The sequence below is a fragment of the Sinocyclocheilus grahami genome, unplaced genomic scaffold (assembly GCF_001515645.1).
Source record: "Sinocyclocheilus grahami isolate Dianchi unplaced genomic scaffold, SAMN03320097.WGS_v1.1 scaffold2275.1, whole genome shotgun sequence".
Classification (NCBI taxonomy): domain Eukaryota; kingdom Metazoa; phylum Chordata; class Actinopteri; order Cypriniformes; family Cyprinidae; genus Sinocyclocheilus; species Sinocyclocheilus grahami.
The window spans coordinates 51,154-69,092 of record NW_015507454.1 but is presented as its reverse complement, the minus strand read 5'-3'; the positions used below and the strand labels follow the sequence as shown (position 1 = coordinate 69,092).

At 35.0% G+C, this 17,939-nt stretch overlaps 1 protein-coding gene across 1 annotated transcript in view; it reads left to right on the top strand.

The window, feature by feature from the left end:
• Positions 1-1,729: 1,729 nt before the first annotated feature.
• LOC107574577 (titin-like) overlaps positions 1,730-17,939 on the top strand; it is a gene marked incomplete at its 5' end in the record, with an annotated part of 44,051 nt that continues 27,841 nt past the window's right edge. Inside the window, 4 exons of the mRNA XM_016261024.1 lie at positions 1,730-2,042; positions 2,389-2,733; positions 3,708-4,031; positions 5,028-5,405. Of these exons, the coding sequence (XP_016116510.1) occupies positions 1,730-2,042; positions 2,389-2,733; positions 3,708-4,031; positions 5,028-5,405 (1,360 nt within the window). The remainder of the gene's footprint in view (positions 2,043-2,388; positions 2,734-3,707; positions 4,032-5,027; positions 5,406-17,939) is intronic.

The following is a 17,939-nucleotide window of genomic DNA, read 5'->3' as shown; positions in this document are numbered from 1 at the left end:
TGACTGTAGTGTCGTCTGCAAACTTCAGGAGCTTGACAGAGGGGTCTTTAGAGGTGCAGTCATTCGCGTAGAGAGAGAAGAGCAGTGGGGAGAGTACACAAAATGAAGGGCTTTGTTTTGCTCATATTGTGTCTATGTTTTTTTCCTGGTAAGTCGTTTAAATATATCTTTCCGTAAACGATAATAGCTAAGCTGGCTTAGTTTCATTTTGTGTCAGGTCTAATCGAAGCGGCGCAGTCCGTACCTTTTTTTTGTGTTCATAACTTACAAAATGTATATAATAAGTGAGTACATCATGAAACCATTTTCCAAACTGTGTGTTTAGCTTATCCTGAATCGCTACGGACGGTACACCTATGATCAGTGTTGGGGGTAATATATTACAAGTAACGCGAGTTACGTAATCAGATTACTTTTTTCAAGTAACTAGTAAAGTAACGCATTACTTTTTAATTTACAAGAGAATATCTGAGTTACTTTTTCAAATAAGTAACGTAAGTTACTTTTTTTTCCAATTTATTGATTGACAGCTCTCCTGTCCTCATATTGAGAGAAATCAGAAGATGGGACTGTAGTTCTAAAATAAATATGAATATGCATTAATTCATCTCACTCACACACAAAAAAACACAGATTCAGTAGTCCTCAAAATGAATAAAAATAATGCAACTCAGAATATGACGCAAACCTGCAATAATTAAATGTTAAACAACACATATTTGGACTATTTTAGAGTGGTTCGGGTAGGTCCCGCTGCGGAGTAGCCCAGAAAAGAAGAGAAGTAGCTCCGGCTACAGTGTTCTTCCGCAAGACGCGTGCAGTTCTGTTTATTAACCGCTAGAGCGCCAAAAGTTACGGACTGCAGCTTTAACTAGACATACATGTATTGTTGCTGTCTGAAGTAACTGATGTCTGACATGGCTAGTGATATAGTTATGATGACTCACGATTGTTAGGCCTATGAGTCATTATGTGGGATCATTCATGAGAAACCTGTATCTCAACTGTAATTAAATCATGTTTTTACAGTCATTTTACCGTTTAATGTAGACATTGCCCTACCCTGCTCATGGTATTGCTTTTTATTTTTAAATTAATTTTTAAAAAATATCTTAAAACGTCTTAAATTTACACACCCTGTTGAAAAAAACAGCATATGCAGGTTAGGTATGTTTTGACGCTGGGATGCTGGTTTAAGCTGGTCCTTTGCTGGTTTAAACTGGTCCTTTGCTGGTTTAAACTGGTCCTTTGCTGGTTTATGCTGGTTCATGCTGGTCATGTGCTGGCAAAGGACCAGCATAAACCAGCATCCCAGCCTCAAAACATACCTAACCAGCATATGCTGTTTTTTTTCAACAGGGACTGCCAGCATCTAGAATGATTTAGTGTTCATAACAGCGGGCTCTCTGAACTTGTTATATTTTACAGTTTGTCAATTGATATAAGATTTTTGTAGGCTTTGCATACACGTGCACCCCTCAAAAGCCTGAAACCACAGAGCCCCCCACATGACAAATCTCAATTTAACCCCTGCTGATGAGTCAATGTGTAAATCTGTGATGTTCTTCTGCTGTTTGTTTGCATGTATTACATTATGAATCTAGACATATTTCTCTACCTTTAATCATTATTACCTTTAGAAAAAAAAGTACAGCACTGTCCTTTTGAATATTCTTATCCCTCTCTTCCAGCAGTGATTTATAATTATTTTTTCATTTCTTTTTCAGGTAATGATGATGATGATGATGTTAAAGATGAAGTGTTTGTGATGGAGGGCGATTCAGTCACTCTACACACTGGTGTTAAAACAAATCAGCAAGACAGAATGACATGGTATTTTAATGACACTCGCATCGCTCAAATCCGTGGAAATCAGAGTAAGACCTGTACAGATGAACAGTGTAAAGAGAGATTCAGAGACAGACTGAAGCTGGATCATCAGACTGGATCTCTGACCATCACAAACACCAGAACCACAGACGCTGGGGTTTTCCAACTTCACGCAATCAGCAGAAGAATCATTCAAAAGCTCTTTAATGTTGGTGAGTCATGTAACATTTTAAAGCATGTTAAATATGCCTAAATCACATACATTTTTGTTATTATTATTATTATTATGCATTGTTTTTTTGCTATTTTTAGGGGTCCAAGTACCAAAATTGCTGGAACTCTATTGCGTTTGTTCTAAATTTTCCATTTTTTTTGGTGTCTTTATTATTTCTCTGCTCTAAAAGTGTGTGGGCATCAGAGACTGTAATCCGCAGAGACCCCAAACTTGGCAAGAGGGTCTCAAGTGTGCACCGCTACTCATTCGCACATCTGTTTTTGGACTGTAGTTGTTTAGTTTCCAAAAAAGATCCTGCAGTCAGCTGTTGTTTTTTGTTTCAGATGTGTCTGGTGCAGAAATGGATAAAACAAATACCAAGTCAGTGATGGAGGGAGAATCTGTCACTTTACATCATGGTCTAGTAAAAAATCCAAATGATTCGATAACATGGTTTTTTAATGATGATCCCATCTCCGAAATCACTGGAGATCAGAGTAAGATCTGTACAGATGATCAGTGTAGAGAGAGATTCAGAGACAGACTGAAGCTGGATCATCAGACTGGATCTCTGACCATCACAAACATCACAACCACAGACGCTGGACTTTATAAACTACAGAACAACAGCCACATCCACCCTCACCACAGCATCATCAGTATTAGAAGATTCAGCATTACTGTTATTGGTGAGTGTAATTTAGTCAGTTGCTCAGTGCATTTGCGGCTGCGATTTACAAGATGTTGCAATGCTTTTGTCTCATGTTCAACCACTATAAAACATCTCTGAAAAAGAAGCACATTTTCAAATAGACGTAATCCTTATTAACAAGCTGCTACATTCTCGCCTTACAAACTCTTAAAACTACATTCGGTGACACAACAACAGTAGTAGTTCTAAAATGACAGTGGGTTTGGGCGTCCACCTTGACACTCGCTGTGAGAAATACTGAAGCAGAATGATACAAATGGTGAAACGGTTCCTGTGGAGATATTGTCAATATCTCATGCGTGGAAAGACCTCTCAGCCAATCAGATTCGAGGACCAGAAAGAACTGTTGTATATGTAATGTAGTATAATAGAATATGACATACTTTGAAATTAGATTGAGATAATCTATCACCTTTACAAGCATGTCAAAGTGATACAATTTTCATACATGAACAAACACGCTTATAATAAGTTTAATGTTAATAACATGAATGGTGCTTGACTATTATTTCTTAATTATTTTAAATCAATGTGAAAGTCGAAGTGCTGAGGAATTAATTTCTTTCAGCAAAAGATTTATTTTTATGCATTGTTTTATTTTTTCATTGAGAATCACAACATATCATGTGTTTCTGCTGATTTATTAATAAAATGGCCAATCAAAGGTGAAGTATGAAAAAGTCTGAAAGTATAAAATCCCCTGAAAGTGCTCAATAAATAAAGTGCAGGTACAATGTAAATAAGAGGTTGATTGCGATGTTGACATCTTCAGTGATTATGAAGTTTTTGCAGGCAATAATGATTGAAATGGGTATCAGGTGTAGCCAAGCTTAAGGCATATGGTTTCACTGCCAAAAAGCAGAAAGAGTGAAAGGCTCTCAACTTTTTAACAAGAATGTCCCTTTTTGTTGTTTGTTGTTGAAATCAATTAACAATTTATTTCTTCTTCAGGTGCATCTGGTGTTGAGACAGATGGAGTCTCAGTGTCAGTGAAGGAGGGAGATTCAGTCACTCTACACACTGATGTTGAAATTAACCATCAGGACACAATGAGATGGTATTTGAATGACTTTCGTATCGCTCAAATCATTGGAAATCAGAGTAAGATCTGTACAGATGATCAGTGTAAAAAGAGATTTAGGGACAGACTGAAGCTGGATCATCAGACTGGATCTCTGACCATCACAAACACCAGAACCACAGACTCTGGATTTTATAAACTACTGATAAGCAGCATAAAAATAATTCAAAAGATCTTCCATATTGCTGTTTATGGTGAGTCATTTAACATTTAATAGCAGGTTAAATATGCTTGAATCACAACATTATTTTTGTGTTTATTATAGTATTGACTATAGGGGTGTGCGATAATGACGAATAATGATATCTCGATATTTTGTTGATAACGATAATTAGACAATATTTTGCAGAGTGTTATTGTGCTCAGCAAAATATTGTGGAGGTTTAGGACTGCCGTGGACAGCTGACCAAAGCTTTTGATATTTTTCATATTCTGTCAGGTGATTAGTTTGCAGGAGTTTAACTTTTAAGTTAGAAATTTACTTTCAAGTTAATTAAACGAAGGAACATTTAAGGAAAATATGTTTTAAATATAAATCGAAGATCGCCAGTAGGTGGCAGCAAATCACTGCACGATTGAGTCATTCATTCAACCAATTCGCTCAAATGGCTGATTGATTCAGTAACAAAACACGGTTCATCAAGTCAACATCACATTTACAGTCATGCTGATACTTGGAGAAAAAATGTCGCTCTTTGTGTTATATTAACTATATCAGAATCAGATGATATAAATATAAAAGGGGACATTTTTGTCCCGTTATCTTGAATTTTGGTTGAATTTTACATGTATTTTAATAGATTAAAGCACGCAGTGAAAGCGTGCACTCTCTGGGTGTGTTTTTGTTTGGTTTTTGTGATATGCTTGACAATGTCAAATCACTTATCGTTTAAACAACAACGATATACAGTATATCCCATACCCCTAGTGACATTCAAATCTATTATCTTTAGATGTAAACTACTTATTCTCCTGTATTTTAATTTACATGCAAACATAATTTATTCATAACATTTGCCAATAAAGTTATACAAATACAAATTCAGATTAAAAAGTGTACAAATATTGCTTTTCAGAGTGAAAAAAGCCCCCCAAAAAAGTGCATATCTAAATTTATCTCGTGTAATTTTAATTTATGGTATTTCTTTCATCAAAATAGAGCTACGATTAACTGTTGCTTTGTGTTCCAGATGTTCCTGCCGATGAACGAGATGAAATGACGAGAAAGTCAATGCAGGAAGGAACATCTGTCACTTTGGACAGTCAAGTAATAACAAACCCAAATGATTTGATGACATGGCTTTTTAATGACATTCTCATCACTGAAATCACTGGAGATCAGAGTAAGATCTGTACAGATGATCAGTGTAGAGAGAGATTCAGAGACAGACTGAAGCTGGATCATCAGACTGGATCTCTGACCATCACAAACACCAGAACCACAGACTCTGGACTCTATAAACTAAAGATCGTCCACAGCATCCGCCGTCGTCACAGCATCAGCATCATCCGCATAAAGCAATTCAGCATTACTGTCATTGGTGAGTGTTATTTCATTTCAATTTCGTGTAATAGTCAGTTGTCCTCTTAATGCTATTGCATTATGTTGAGCTCTCAAGTGGTGATGCTTCTTTAGCAGCTGTTCTTCAAAAGAACACCAGATGGAGCCATTTATCAGTTAAATCAATATCATACAGCAGATGACCAAAGTAGAAGGATGTAGGCTAAATATTAGAAAAATAAAGCAGTGACCTTGATTATCAGATCATCTCTTGTAATAATGACTGTCTGTCTTTATCATTACAGATTCAAGTCTGCCTTTAGGAGTTATAGCAGGTGCAATATGTGCTGCTGTTGTTCTGCTGGTGGTTGTAATTGTAATTTGTGTAAAGTGCTGTTGCTGGTGCTGCAGTAGGGGCCATAAGAACAATGTAATATAACAATGATGTATTGTAACATATACTGTGTAAAATTACTGTCTGAATTAACAGTGGTGTGAATAAATTTTTGTATCAGCAGGATGTTATGTCCACGTTTTAGTGTCATGGTGTAACATAAATGTACACATAAAGAATTATCATCACTGTGTGATGGAGATGATTCACCTTCACCAGCGTTTCCGTGGGTCCTTAAATTTTTTTTAATTGTTGTATCTAACTTAAGGGCATAGAAATCTTAAATGGTACAAGAATGTTTTCAAGGGAATGTTTTTACTTTCACTTTCACTTTCACTTTTTCTTTCATTTTCAGAAAAATCTTAATTACAATTTCAAGAGGATATGAAATTCATATCATATCTTTAAAAGGATATGATTTCTTTGAAATCTGCAATATTGATTCCAAGTCAAAACACAGCACATTTATGTGAATGCATCTCTAAGGGGAATTGACTGTTTTCAGAAAAGTATTGATAGCATTTTTAGTTTATCTTATATCTATAATGCCTAGTAGCGTTTATAAGTGCAGCGCTGCTTTTACAGCCGTTTCCGGGGAAATCGCTATATTTCCGCCATTGCAAAAGTGCCACCTGCTGTCAGAGAATGAATTTGCATTTCCAATCAGCCCGTCTGCTGTTTCTGTTCAGAACAGTGTGAAAATCATTTTTACATACTTTTATGCAGTTGTAAAGCTGCTAATGCATTCTAAAAATCTGAACCATTAAGATACTAAGATATATTTATATCTTATTTTTATATAATAATTGGTATTTTTGATTAATCCTTTTTCTTAAAAAGTTTAGCATTTTAGAAAGCTTTTTTTCTTTTTATGAAAACCTGTATCTGAACTTTTGTGCCTAGTCATTTGCCTTAGCCTTAGCCCTTGTTATTTGCCTTAGCCTTAGCCTTAGCCTTAGCCTTCTCGGTTTCTGATCTTCGCCTGGTTCCCTGGATTCACCCCTTTTGTCTTGCCCCTTTTTGATTCTGTCTGCCGATCGTCGACCTGCGCTAGCCCTAGGACTATTCTTGTGTTTTGCCCACCATATACCTGTCTGCCTCTATCTGACCCATGCCTGTTTTGACCACGTCTCTGTCTTCTCCACAATAAAGTTTGCACATGGATCCGCACGTCTCACGTCTCGTCAGCCCCGTAACACAGGTCTTAAAAAAAGCCTTAAATTAAGTTTTAAAAATCCTGCAAATACACTTTTCGCATGAATACTCTGCTCTGCCAGGTCCAGTCTTTTGGTAACACCAGGGTTATTAAAGTAGACTACAACCAAAACTAAAATTACTTCATTATTTGAAATAAAATAAATGTTAACTGAAAAAAAACCCACCTCGCTGCCAAAGTAACATTTGTCATTTTAATTGAGTTTAATTTGAATGTACTCATTGTAAATTGGTATTCATTGTAAATAGCCTCAATATAGGTACATGATAAAGCATGTAAATGTTTTAAGAAAATGCATTACAATTTTAGAGTGATTTTTTAAAATAGTATCGTCATATACACGTATACAGCATTTTAGCATATTACATAACTAACTGGACATGGATTTTTAATTTTACAAACGCTTCTATATATTTGTATTTTTTGTTTTCTTTAACTTATGTTTTCTGGGATTTCCTGAATATTTACACTACTGGTCAAATGTTTGGAATTTTTTTTTAAGAAGTCTTTTCTGATCATCAAGGCTGTGTTTATTTGATGAAAAATAACAGTAAAACAGTAGTATTGTGAAATATTATTACAATATAAAATGACTGTTTTCTATGTGAACATATTGTAAAAAAAGTAATTTATTCCTGTGATTAAAGCTGAATTTGCATCATCATTACTGCAGCCTTCAGTGTCACATGATCCTTCAGAAATCATGTTAATAAGCCGACCACTTCCAAAACTCAACCTCAGACTCAGAGGGTTTTGTATGAGTTTCCTCTCTTCTCATGGCGACAGGTGTACAGTCCACATGCTCTTCCTCGTTATCTTTCTTATTCTGTAAAACAAAAACAAAAAAAGAAAATCATATCTAAATCATATTTAAAATCAAAATATTTTAAATAAAAAAGTGTCAAATTCAAAATCACTTGTAGTGTTTGTGTGAAAAATATGAATTAAGAATAATTAAGATTTATTCATGTATTTATTTAGAAAGAAGTCACTTATACCGACCAGGGCTGGATTCATTTGATAAACAGTACCGAACGGTAATATGGTGACATGTTATTACAATTTAAAATAACTTTCTGCTTGAATATTTTGTAAAATGTAATACATTCCTGTGATCAAAGCTGCATTTCCGGCATAATTAATCTTCAACGTTTAATTTTCCTTTCACATGGTAGTTTGTCCACAAAAATAAGAAACAGCACAACTCTTTTAAACAGCTGATGACAATTGAGACACGTTTCTTGAAAAACAAATCACCAAATGGCTGCTGAAAATTCAGCTTTGCATCAGAAATAAATCACATTTTATAATATATAAAAATAAAGATTGTTGCAAAGCACATTGATAAACAGGTAAATAATGATTCACTGATGCAAATATCAGTCCTTCTTCATTTACTCACCCCTACATCATTACAAACCCATCTGGCCCAGTTTTTTCATAAATCATTTTTACACTCAGTTTCACAATTGAAGCTCCATTCTATAAAACGACAGGCTACAAGACTCCAAACAAAATTCAAATAGCATATATATTTTGTATTGTCTTTTTTATGTTAGTAAGTGATGTTAATGATGAAAAACTAGTTATTATAAAGGGAACGGTCTTGGTGTGTGCTTTTGTAAATTGGCACCAACATCTGACAGAAAACGTCTTACAGACATCTTGCAGATAATTCATGCTGCAGATGAAAATGCCCTTTTTGTCAAATATTTAAGGCTTTTTAGCCATTCAAACTGGTGAAAACAAGACTCAGAGAAGTATTTCTGATCCTAGTTTTTTTTTTTTTTTTCTTAAGTTTTGTTCACAAGATATAGGGATGTTAGTCAGAATGGGCAACACTCAACACATATATTGAATTGTACTGGAATGTTTAATTAATTATAAAATAACATGTGGCCTAATAAAAAAGGAGGCTTTTGTAATTATCGGATATTGTGCTGGTGTGTGTAATGGATTATTATTACAGACAAAAGCGCAAGCGCACACTGATCGAAATCTGACTTACTGCTGAAATCATACAGAGACACACGACATGAATAAATGATCTTACCGATTTATGTGCATTTCTTTTGTAGAACACTGGCTCAGTGTAAGTTATCTCGTCATCACGAGTCTCAACTGTTTCAACAGCAATAATAGATGGATTAAAACAACAAAACGCTCATCTAGATCTGTTTCTTCAAAACATGTTACTCGGGCTGTTAAAACTAAAGTGATCATGCAAACTATTAGTTAAATGTTTAACGCTGTAGTTTTTAAAAATGACATTTATACATTTAATTTGACATTGTAACTTTTTCTCTCACAAAATCTCTAGCAATGTATGTTTATGATTAAATGTGAAGAGACATTACTTACAAACCAATTGTAAATCAAACCCAGACGCTTAACACAAGTGAAGTCCTTTGCATTCTTTGCATGATGACATGTTTTTTTAGTGGAACATATGCTCATCCTTTATAGAGATGAACACCAGTGCATCTTTACACAGGTAAGATTATGTTTGTAAAGTGTGGGGAACGTTGTATTATTAAATTAATGCAAATTTGCATTCCTGTGTTTCCAGTGTTTTGATGCAGTTTGCAAAATGCAGAATCTGTGTTTGTGCTAATGAGACGAGTACAGATAGCTGCCCAGTGCCATTATATAGATATGGATATGTATTCTGACATGAGTGTAAATCCACAGGAACCGCCAAACCCAATAGCTACATATTATTACTCGTCATCACGAGTCTCAACTGTTTCAACAGCAATAATAGATGGATTAAAACAACAAAACGCTCATCTAGATCTGTTTCTTCAAAACATGTTACTCGGGCTGTTAAAACTAAAGTGATCATGCAAACTATTAGTTAAATGTTTAACGCTGTAGTTTTTAAAAATGACATTTATACATTTAATTTGACATTGTAACTTTTTCTCTCACAAAATCTCTAGCAATGTATGTTTATGATTAAATGTGAAGAGACATTACTTACAAACCAATTGTAAATCAAACCCAGACGCTTAACACAAGTGAAGTCCTTTGCATTCTTTGCATGATGACATGTTTTTTTAGTGGAACATATGCTCATCCTTTATAGAGATGAACACCAGTGCATCTTTACACAGGTAAGATTATGTTTGTAAAGTGTGGGGAACGTTGTATTATTAAATTAATGCAAATTTGCATTCCTGTGTTTCCAGTGTTTTGATGCAGTTTGCAAAATGCAGAATCTGTGTTTGTGCTAATGAGACGAGTACAGATAGCTGCCCAGTGCCATTATACAGATATGGATATGTATTCTGACATGAGTGTAAATCCACAGGAACCGCCAAACCCAATAGCTACATATTATTATTTTTTTATAAAAAGGAACTAGACGATGTTAGCTACAGGAATTATGAGAATAATTGTGATTAAATGGTAATCAGTGCTATCAATTAATCAAAATTGTTAGATAATTATTTTAAAGTTTTGTTTTGTTTGTAACACTTGCCTTCTTGATCAGTTTTTCTATATTTCTTGTAGATCCAGAAGATCACGACTGCAGCGACAACAAACAGAGATACTGCAGCCGGAATAGAGATCATCACTAAATAAAATAAAGGTAGGCCCTGATCTGTAATGGACAAAATGAGCTGTTAATGTACTGAATCTGTTTGTCTGGTCTACAACAATCACTACCAAACACCAGCACTGTATAACTGTGAGATATCAGCTTAGTAAATGAACGTTAATGTCAACACCAACATACCTGCACATGGCTGACAGTGCTGAGTGATGTCCAGATGTGTGGTCTGGTTGCTGATGGGATTGTTGAGCACACAGCTGTAGGTGTTTTTATCCTGATATTCCACCTCCAGAGGTAGAGAGAGACTGATGCTGAGATCAGACACACTGATGCTGGACAATAAACTGTTTCCTTTGTACCAGGAGAGAGTCACATGACCCACATTCACCACTGAACACACCAGTGAACAATATGATGATCCTGATGATAAACAGTCTCTGGTGATGTTAGGAACAGGCAGACGAGCTGCAAAACATGAGAATGTTCCCTTACATAAATAAATAAGAACTTTTTGGTTTACACTAAGGTGCTTACAATGGCAGTGAATGAGGCAGATCTGTAAACATAAAATACTCATTGTTTCAATACCAAAGCCACAAGAATTGAACAAGATATGTTAACACGATTTCAGTGTGACAAATCACTCACTAACCTTTTCTGTGTAAAGTTATATCTCATTTTACAACTTTGTCACTTTGACAAAACCATAAAACCCTAACTGTAAAAATGATAATTTAGACATGCTTCACAGTTTAAAAAAAATGCATGTTTTAAGAGAACAATTAATGTAACTGTTTTTATTCAATCATAAGCATCACATTTTTACTTTTATATGCTCCAAATATTAACACCATTATCTTCCAAGTGCCTCACCGTAACCGTTTATTTATGTACTTATTTTGGGGATTTTTTTTTTTTTGGAGGATGAGGAGGACAATTGTGTAAAATTCATTCTTGTATTATTAACGTTATTCCAAAAATGCTGTGAACTGAGCTTAACTATAGTATTGAATCTAAAATAATCTTTTAATAAAATGTGAATGTTTGGAACATGATCTGCACTCACCATAGACGGAAACACTGAATGCTTTTGATGTCAGTTTCGCTCCATGTATCTCTAGTTTATAGAGTCCAGCATGTTCAGTTGTGATGTTTGTGATGGTCAGAGATCCAGTCTGTTTGTCCAGCTTCAGTCTTTCTTTGAATTTCCCATCAAGAACACGGTCAAATATGGAGAAGATTCCAGCCCCTCTATTTATTTTAGCTACAATAAACCTTTCAGCTCCAAAATTCCACAGTATTTCGTCGTCCTCATGTATTTCAGTAAGATGAGTGTATAAAGTGACAGAATCTCCCTCCATCACTGACACTGACTCACCAAACACACCTGGAAATATTAAGAGGTTTTGTCAAAGATTAAGTCTCCCAATAATTTACAAAGCCTGAAATCAATTTGTAATGGTTTTAAATGTGAACTGAAGAACAGCAGAAGAGAAATTAGTTGAACACAGCAGATGAGAATACTCTAATTTAACAATATACACTCTTAAAAATAAAGCTGCTTAAAAGGTTCTTCACAGCGATGCCATAGAAGAGCCATTTTTGGTTCCACAAAGAACCACTCAGTCAAAGTTTCTTTAAAGAACCATCTCTTTCTTACCTTTTTGTAATCTGAAGAACCTTCTTTCACCACAAAGAACCTTTTGTGAAACAGAAAGGTTCTTCAGATGTTAAAGGTTCTTTATGGAACCATTTAGGCAAAAAAAGGTTCTTCTATGGCATCGTGAAGCACCTTTATTTTTAAGAGTGTACTAACAGAAGCGGCAGCTTTTATTATTGTGTAATGAAAAAAAAAAAATGAAGCCATAAAAATGCATTTATAACTTACCAATCAGGCGCCACCAGCACATACAGAACAAAATAAACATGTGAAACATTTCATTCAACAGTTCAGAGTCTGATCTAATGAGACTGTCTACCAAAAAAAACCAGCAGAACGGTGTGTGAATCCTCCCACGACAGTTCGACGCTCCTCGTTCTCACACACACACACACACACACACACACACACACTGAACGCATGTTATATTTAGTTACATATAAATGTTCTTAAGACTTTAGATGTTTATTTAGTGAAAAACATTCTTCATTTTTTTATATTTTTAAATGTTAAATTTTGTATTTGTGTGTGTGTGTGTGTGTGTGTGTGTGTGTGTTTATATATATATTTTTCTCAGATTGTGTGTGTATAGAATAATCAAAGTACACTGAAAAAAGATAACCTAAAAATGGCAACACGTGTATTACAGAGTTTATTCAAGTTTAAAATATTTTAAGATCATTGAACCAACCCAGATGCATTCATTTATACCAACGACCTAATTTTAAATCAGGGTTAAATCAGGTGAAATAGTTATTTTAAGTAACAATTGCAGGTTACCACTTTTTACAGTGAACAATGTCTCTCATCTCACATGACCAGGTTTACTGAAATATACACCGGCACTCACAGCTCAGCCTCTGAGTCAAACTGAAACCTGCTGCGGTTGGTTTTCTTAAGAAACTTGGTTTGATCTTTTGGCTCACAAAGCATCTCTTGCAAGACACTGGGCATTGAGAGCGTATGTGTTTAGTTTGTAGAAGAGGGGCTTCTTCCTGTCCTGCTTAAGTCTACGGTAACAACAGACCAAGATGAGAAACTGCCTTATATTCCTCTTCAAAGCATATGAAGGTGCATTCATGCAAACATTCATGCAGAAGTTCAGTTTATACAGAACCTTAGGGTTCTAGACTCATTTTTATGCTCTCTTTATGCCAAAAAGGTTTTATAAAGAGAGATGTAGGCTATATTTTATCTTTATAATGTAACAGCAATATATATATACTCAGTGTTCAAATAAACTTTGGTGGTTATAGTTATAACGAAGAAGAAGAAGAAAGAAAGCAAGCAAGAAAGAAAGAAATAACATAAGATAACTTCTAAATCTTTTAGTGATGAATCAGTTTTCCAGCCTTCAGGAGGGACTAGAGTCTATGGAAATATGCTGTAATCACTACTTGGTTGCATGAACGCACCTGCATATGCCTTGAGTAGGAGTGAGTAAAGGATGTGGGTTGTGTGGTGATCTTGAAGTTGCACATGCATGTCCATGACACTTTGCCTCTATACCCAAAACTAAGTGTTCATTCGTTTTAACCAATTCACCTCTGTGGTGTAAGTGGTGTAAGGACACATTAGCTGAACTTACTCAAGTTTTATGCATATGAACTGATTTTAATGAGCTTGTGTAGAAAAGATGCACGTGTTATGTAAATTATTAAGACTGTTTGACCGTTGTTGCAGAAGGAGGTCACTGAAAGGTCACTAGAAACCTCACTCACAGATGTGCTATTGTTTATGCAGTATAACTGAACAAAATGATTTTAATGCTATGTAATTACTGAACCAATCAAATGTAGTTTCGTGTTGAAGGCACAGACTGATTCATTAATATATGACAACAGTAGCGTCGCAAGGGCTGTGCCAAGTGTGCGACCGCACAGGGCCTCGCGCCTCTAGAGGGCCTCCTCCTGGCCTGCATTTTATGTAATTTGTCTCATTTTTATTACTGTTTTTCCACCCATCTTGTCCTTTGAAAGACTAAAATAATCATAGCTGATAGACAGTATAGGACTCTGTGTATAAGAATGAGTAAAGCTGTTTGTTGTTAGGATGACAAAAAGTTTTAAAAGTTAAACTTTCAGGCTGGTCTGCCTCAGTGGTCCAACAGTGCTCGTCAATGTCAAAATGATCGAGATTGCCAATCAAATCAAAGAAGGCGGGTCTTACTGTCTTACTTTCTTTTAAAAGAAAGTAAGACAGTAAGACTTTCTTTTTTTTAACCCTAACCCTAACCCTGAGAAAATAACCATTTTAGAAGAAAATTTTAGATGACACTTAGAGGCTTTTGCATCTGAACTCTTCATAAATAACTACAAATCTAGAACTTATTTTAGCATTGTTATTTATTTATTTAATTGCTTTATTATTATTATTATTATTATTATGTAGTACATAATGGGGGGGACCAAATGATCAGTGAGAGCGGAACGAATGTGTCACACGTTTTAAACTCAGCAAAATGGTAAAGTACATATATCAAGAGCATGCTCACAGATGAGAACAAAACAGTGTTGGATGAGGTGGATTAGAGCCCTGCAAGGGCCTCAAATATAGGCCCTAGCATATATAAACATACAATATTACTGGCTAAATAATCACGTTATGCAGTGGTCTCTTACTCTCTTGTTTGTGTCTGTGAAAGCTTAATAATGTTTGATTTCATCCAGATAAATAATGTCTATAACCAAATATAATAAAACGCCAAATTAGGCTATAGGCTACTAGGGCTGTCAAAATGACCGAAAAACTAAATTCGAATTTTCTACTTAAATATTATCAAAATTCGAATTATATTAGAATTTAAAAGGCATCGTTTCAGTTTGGCTTCTCTCCTGAGGCCACAAGAGGGCGCATCGAGCAAAATATTATGCACGTTTCTTTGAAAAAAACGTGCATAATGTTTCAAATAATGTTTATAAACCATATATAATTAATAAAGTTGCTTAAACACTTAGAAGAAGAAAAACAGCACCATGCTTGTATGTATAGTTTAATAAAGGACCGAAAACCAATCACAAAGAGTAGGCTACTTTCTTCATTTAAAAACATGAGATACAGTGGGATGGGGAAAAAACGCCATAACGTCTTTTAGACATGTTTTTTAAAAGTTGAGCTTGCATTAATTTTACATGGCTTTCTAAACATGCCGCTCTCTGAGGGACGCGAGCGCAACGCTGACAGATAGATGTCCCTCTAGAAAATGTGATAAATATGCGTTCTGTGTGAACGGCTTGGTTTCAGTTTTGACGCAAACAACATCTTCTCCACACTGATGCTCTCGTTTTCCGCAATATATGAATGAACAACGTAGCAGCATCTAGGGTTCAACTGGATAGGCTAACAAAAGCATTCAAATGCAATCAATGACACATTGTCATCGCATCTTGTGCGCCACTGATAAGGACGCAGACCTTAAATTCGAATGCAACGTTTTTGCATTCGAATGTGGATTTTTTTTTTAATTCGACGAATATTCGAAATTCGATTTTTTTTTGACAGCCCTATAGGCTACTAGAATATATGTATTAATTTAAGAAACGTAGCGGCCACTATGAGAAATAGAGAGAGAAAAAGAGAGAGAGAGAGAAAAAAAAATAGTAAACTACAACATTAAGATCTGTTTTGCTCAAAAGCCTTCAGATTTTTAGACAACAACAATTATGTACTAACACTATCAAACAGCATTTACACAGCACTTTACAAACAGCACGAACGCAGATTAAAGAACGTGACGTTCATCGCGCTGCAGCGCGTAAGGAGCCTCCCAAGTTATATTTTCACTTTCATTCGTGACACAATGGTTTCTTAATGCACCAGTAAGCTGGATACCAACCGCTGTAAAACAATAATAAGAAGAAGACACAATAGTTTCGGGTTTACTGAAGAGAAAGAACATAGCACTATTATCTACCAAAATCTGCGTTTATTTTTTAGTAAGACTAATGAAAATGAAACTTCTCTTTATTTCGCAGCTATTGTTCTGGTGTTTACTCGACCATGGTAAGAGATTTAAGCTTCATATATTTCTTTCGGTGTTCTAACGATTTGTGCTAGCCGAAATTTGCTGGTTAAAACGTGTTTTCAGTAAAAACAGTAGCCTACAAACATGCGTAGATGCTTCATGGGCTCAACAGAAGCTGTTAGATAGGCTAGTCTAGTAGGACAGTGTCAGGGATGGTTTGTTATAACGGGTTAGATCATGCATGAGCAGCCCATGGGTTTGTCTTCTGTGCTGACAGTATTCTGTATTCTGTAAAGCTACAGTGCACCATGGACATGGAGTGGGTCAGAGCGCGTATCAAACTGAAACGAGTCAATTAATCGATAATAATAGGCTAATTAAAACATTATACAGGCACTTCTTATTTTATGGTATTTTATTGTTTAATTGTATTTAATGTATTAAACTTTCAATAAAACATTTGCAATGGGTTTGTAAAATGTTTCATGCATGTTTTGGCCTGAGACACTTGATGTTGGAGTTGAATTTTAAAACTATTCAAATGATTATTATATCGTATCACTGTGGTCAATTTAATGTTGCTTTACTGTTTCATTTTTTTTTATAATTGCATGCAAAACTCATGAGTAATCCTATTCACCTCGCCATACAGACATATTAAAAAAAATTAATAAAAAGGTCAAATCAAATTGTTTTCTGCAAACTCCACCAGATTCTTGTTCTTCACTTCCCCAAGTACCACTGTGGTGATTGTCATGTTACTTTACTGTATCATTTTTTAATAATTGTTTACCAAGATCATGACCAATGCTATTTACGTTGCTATACAGACCTATTTTTAAAAATTATATATATATAAAAAAAAAAAAAGAAAATCAAATTGTTTTCTGCAAACTCCACCAGATTCTCGTTCTTCACCTCCCCAAGTACCACTGTGGTGATTTTCATGTTGCTGTACTGTTTCATTCTTAAATAAACACATGCCAAAATCATGACCAATACTATTTCCTTCGCTATATCGACATACAAACTAATCATGACCAATACTATTTACCTCGCTATATAGACATAAACTAACCTGTAGACTTTTGGCTGGCTTTGGGATAGCCATGAGGTTTGGATATTGACTGTGTATTTGACATTATGTTTGGCTTAGTGAAGGTTTTGGTAATTCTCATTCTGCCTTGTGTGTGCGGTTTCTCTGTCTTGACACACAACATGAACATGTCATGTCTTACAGCTGTCTTACAAGTATTTATGTTTTAATTTGAATAAACATTTATGTAGCCTATTCCAATATAATATTTTATCTGGTCTTCCAGATACAACTTTCAGTGTTGTGATGTACTGTAAAATGTCCATATAACTGAACTTTTCCATTATATCTAATCTTATGTCATTGTCACTATCCAGCAAGATCACCACTGTCACAAAGGTATTACTATTAGTAGTGGTTGTAGTACTTATTTGTATATTGTGTCTTCATTATGGTGACTGGTAGAATTTCTCAACAATTCAACAAGTCAATCCAGTATCCCATCCAAAAGGTTCTATGGCATCATTCTCATTTCACAAGGATTTTCTTTCTATTTTTCAGTGTGAATGTATTGAATATTAACCCATTGTGACATTTTTTAAAATGAATGAAAATGTATTGCACAAATAAAGTTTTAAAACATGAACGTGGAACTGAATGTTGCAGGATTGTTGAGCTGCATAAACAAGGCTTCTCGCAACGCATTATGAGACAACAAAAAGTCAAGTGGAAATATATATACAAGACCATATAAATGTACCAGTACAAAAAA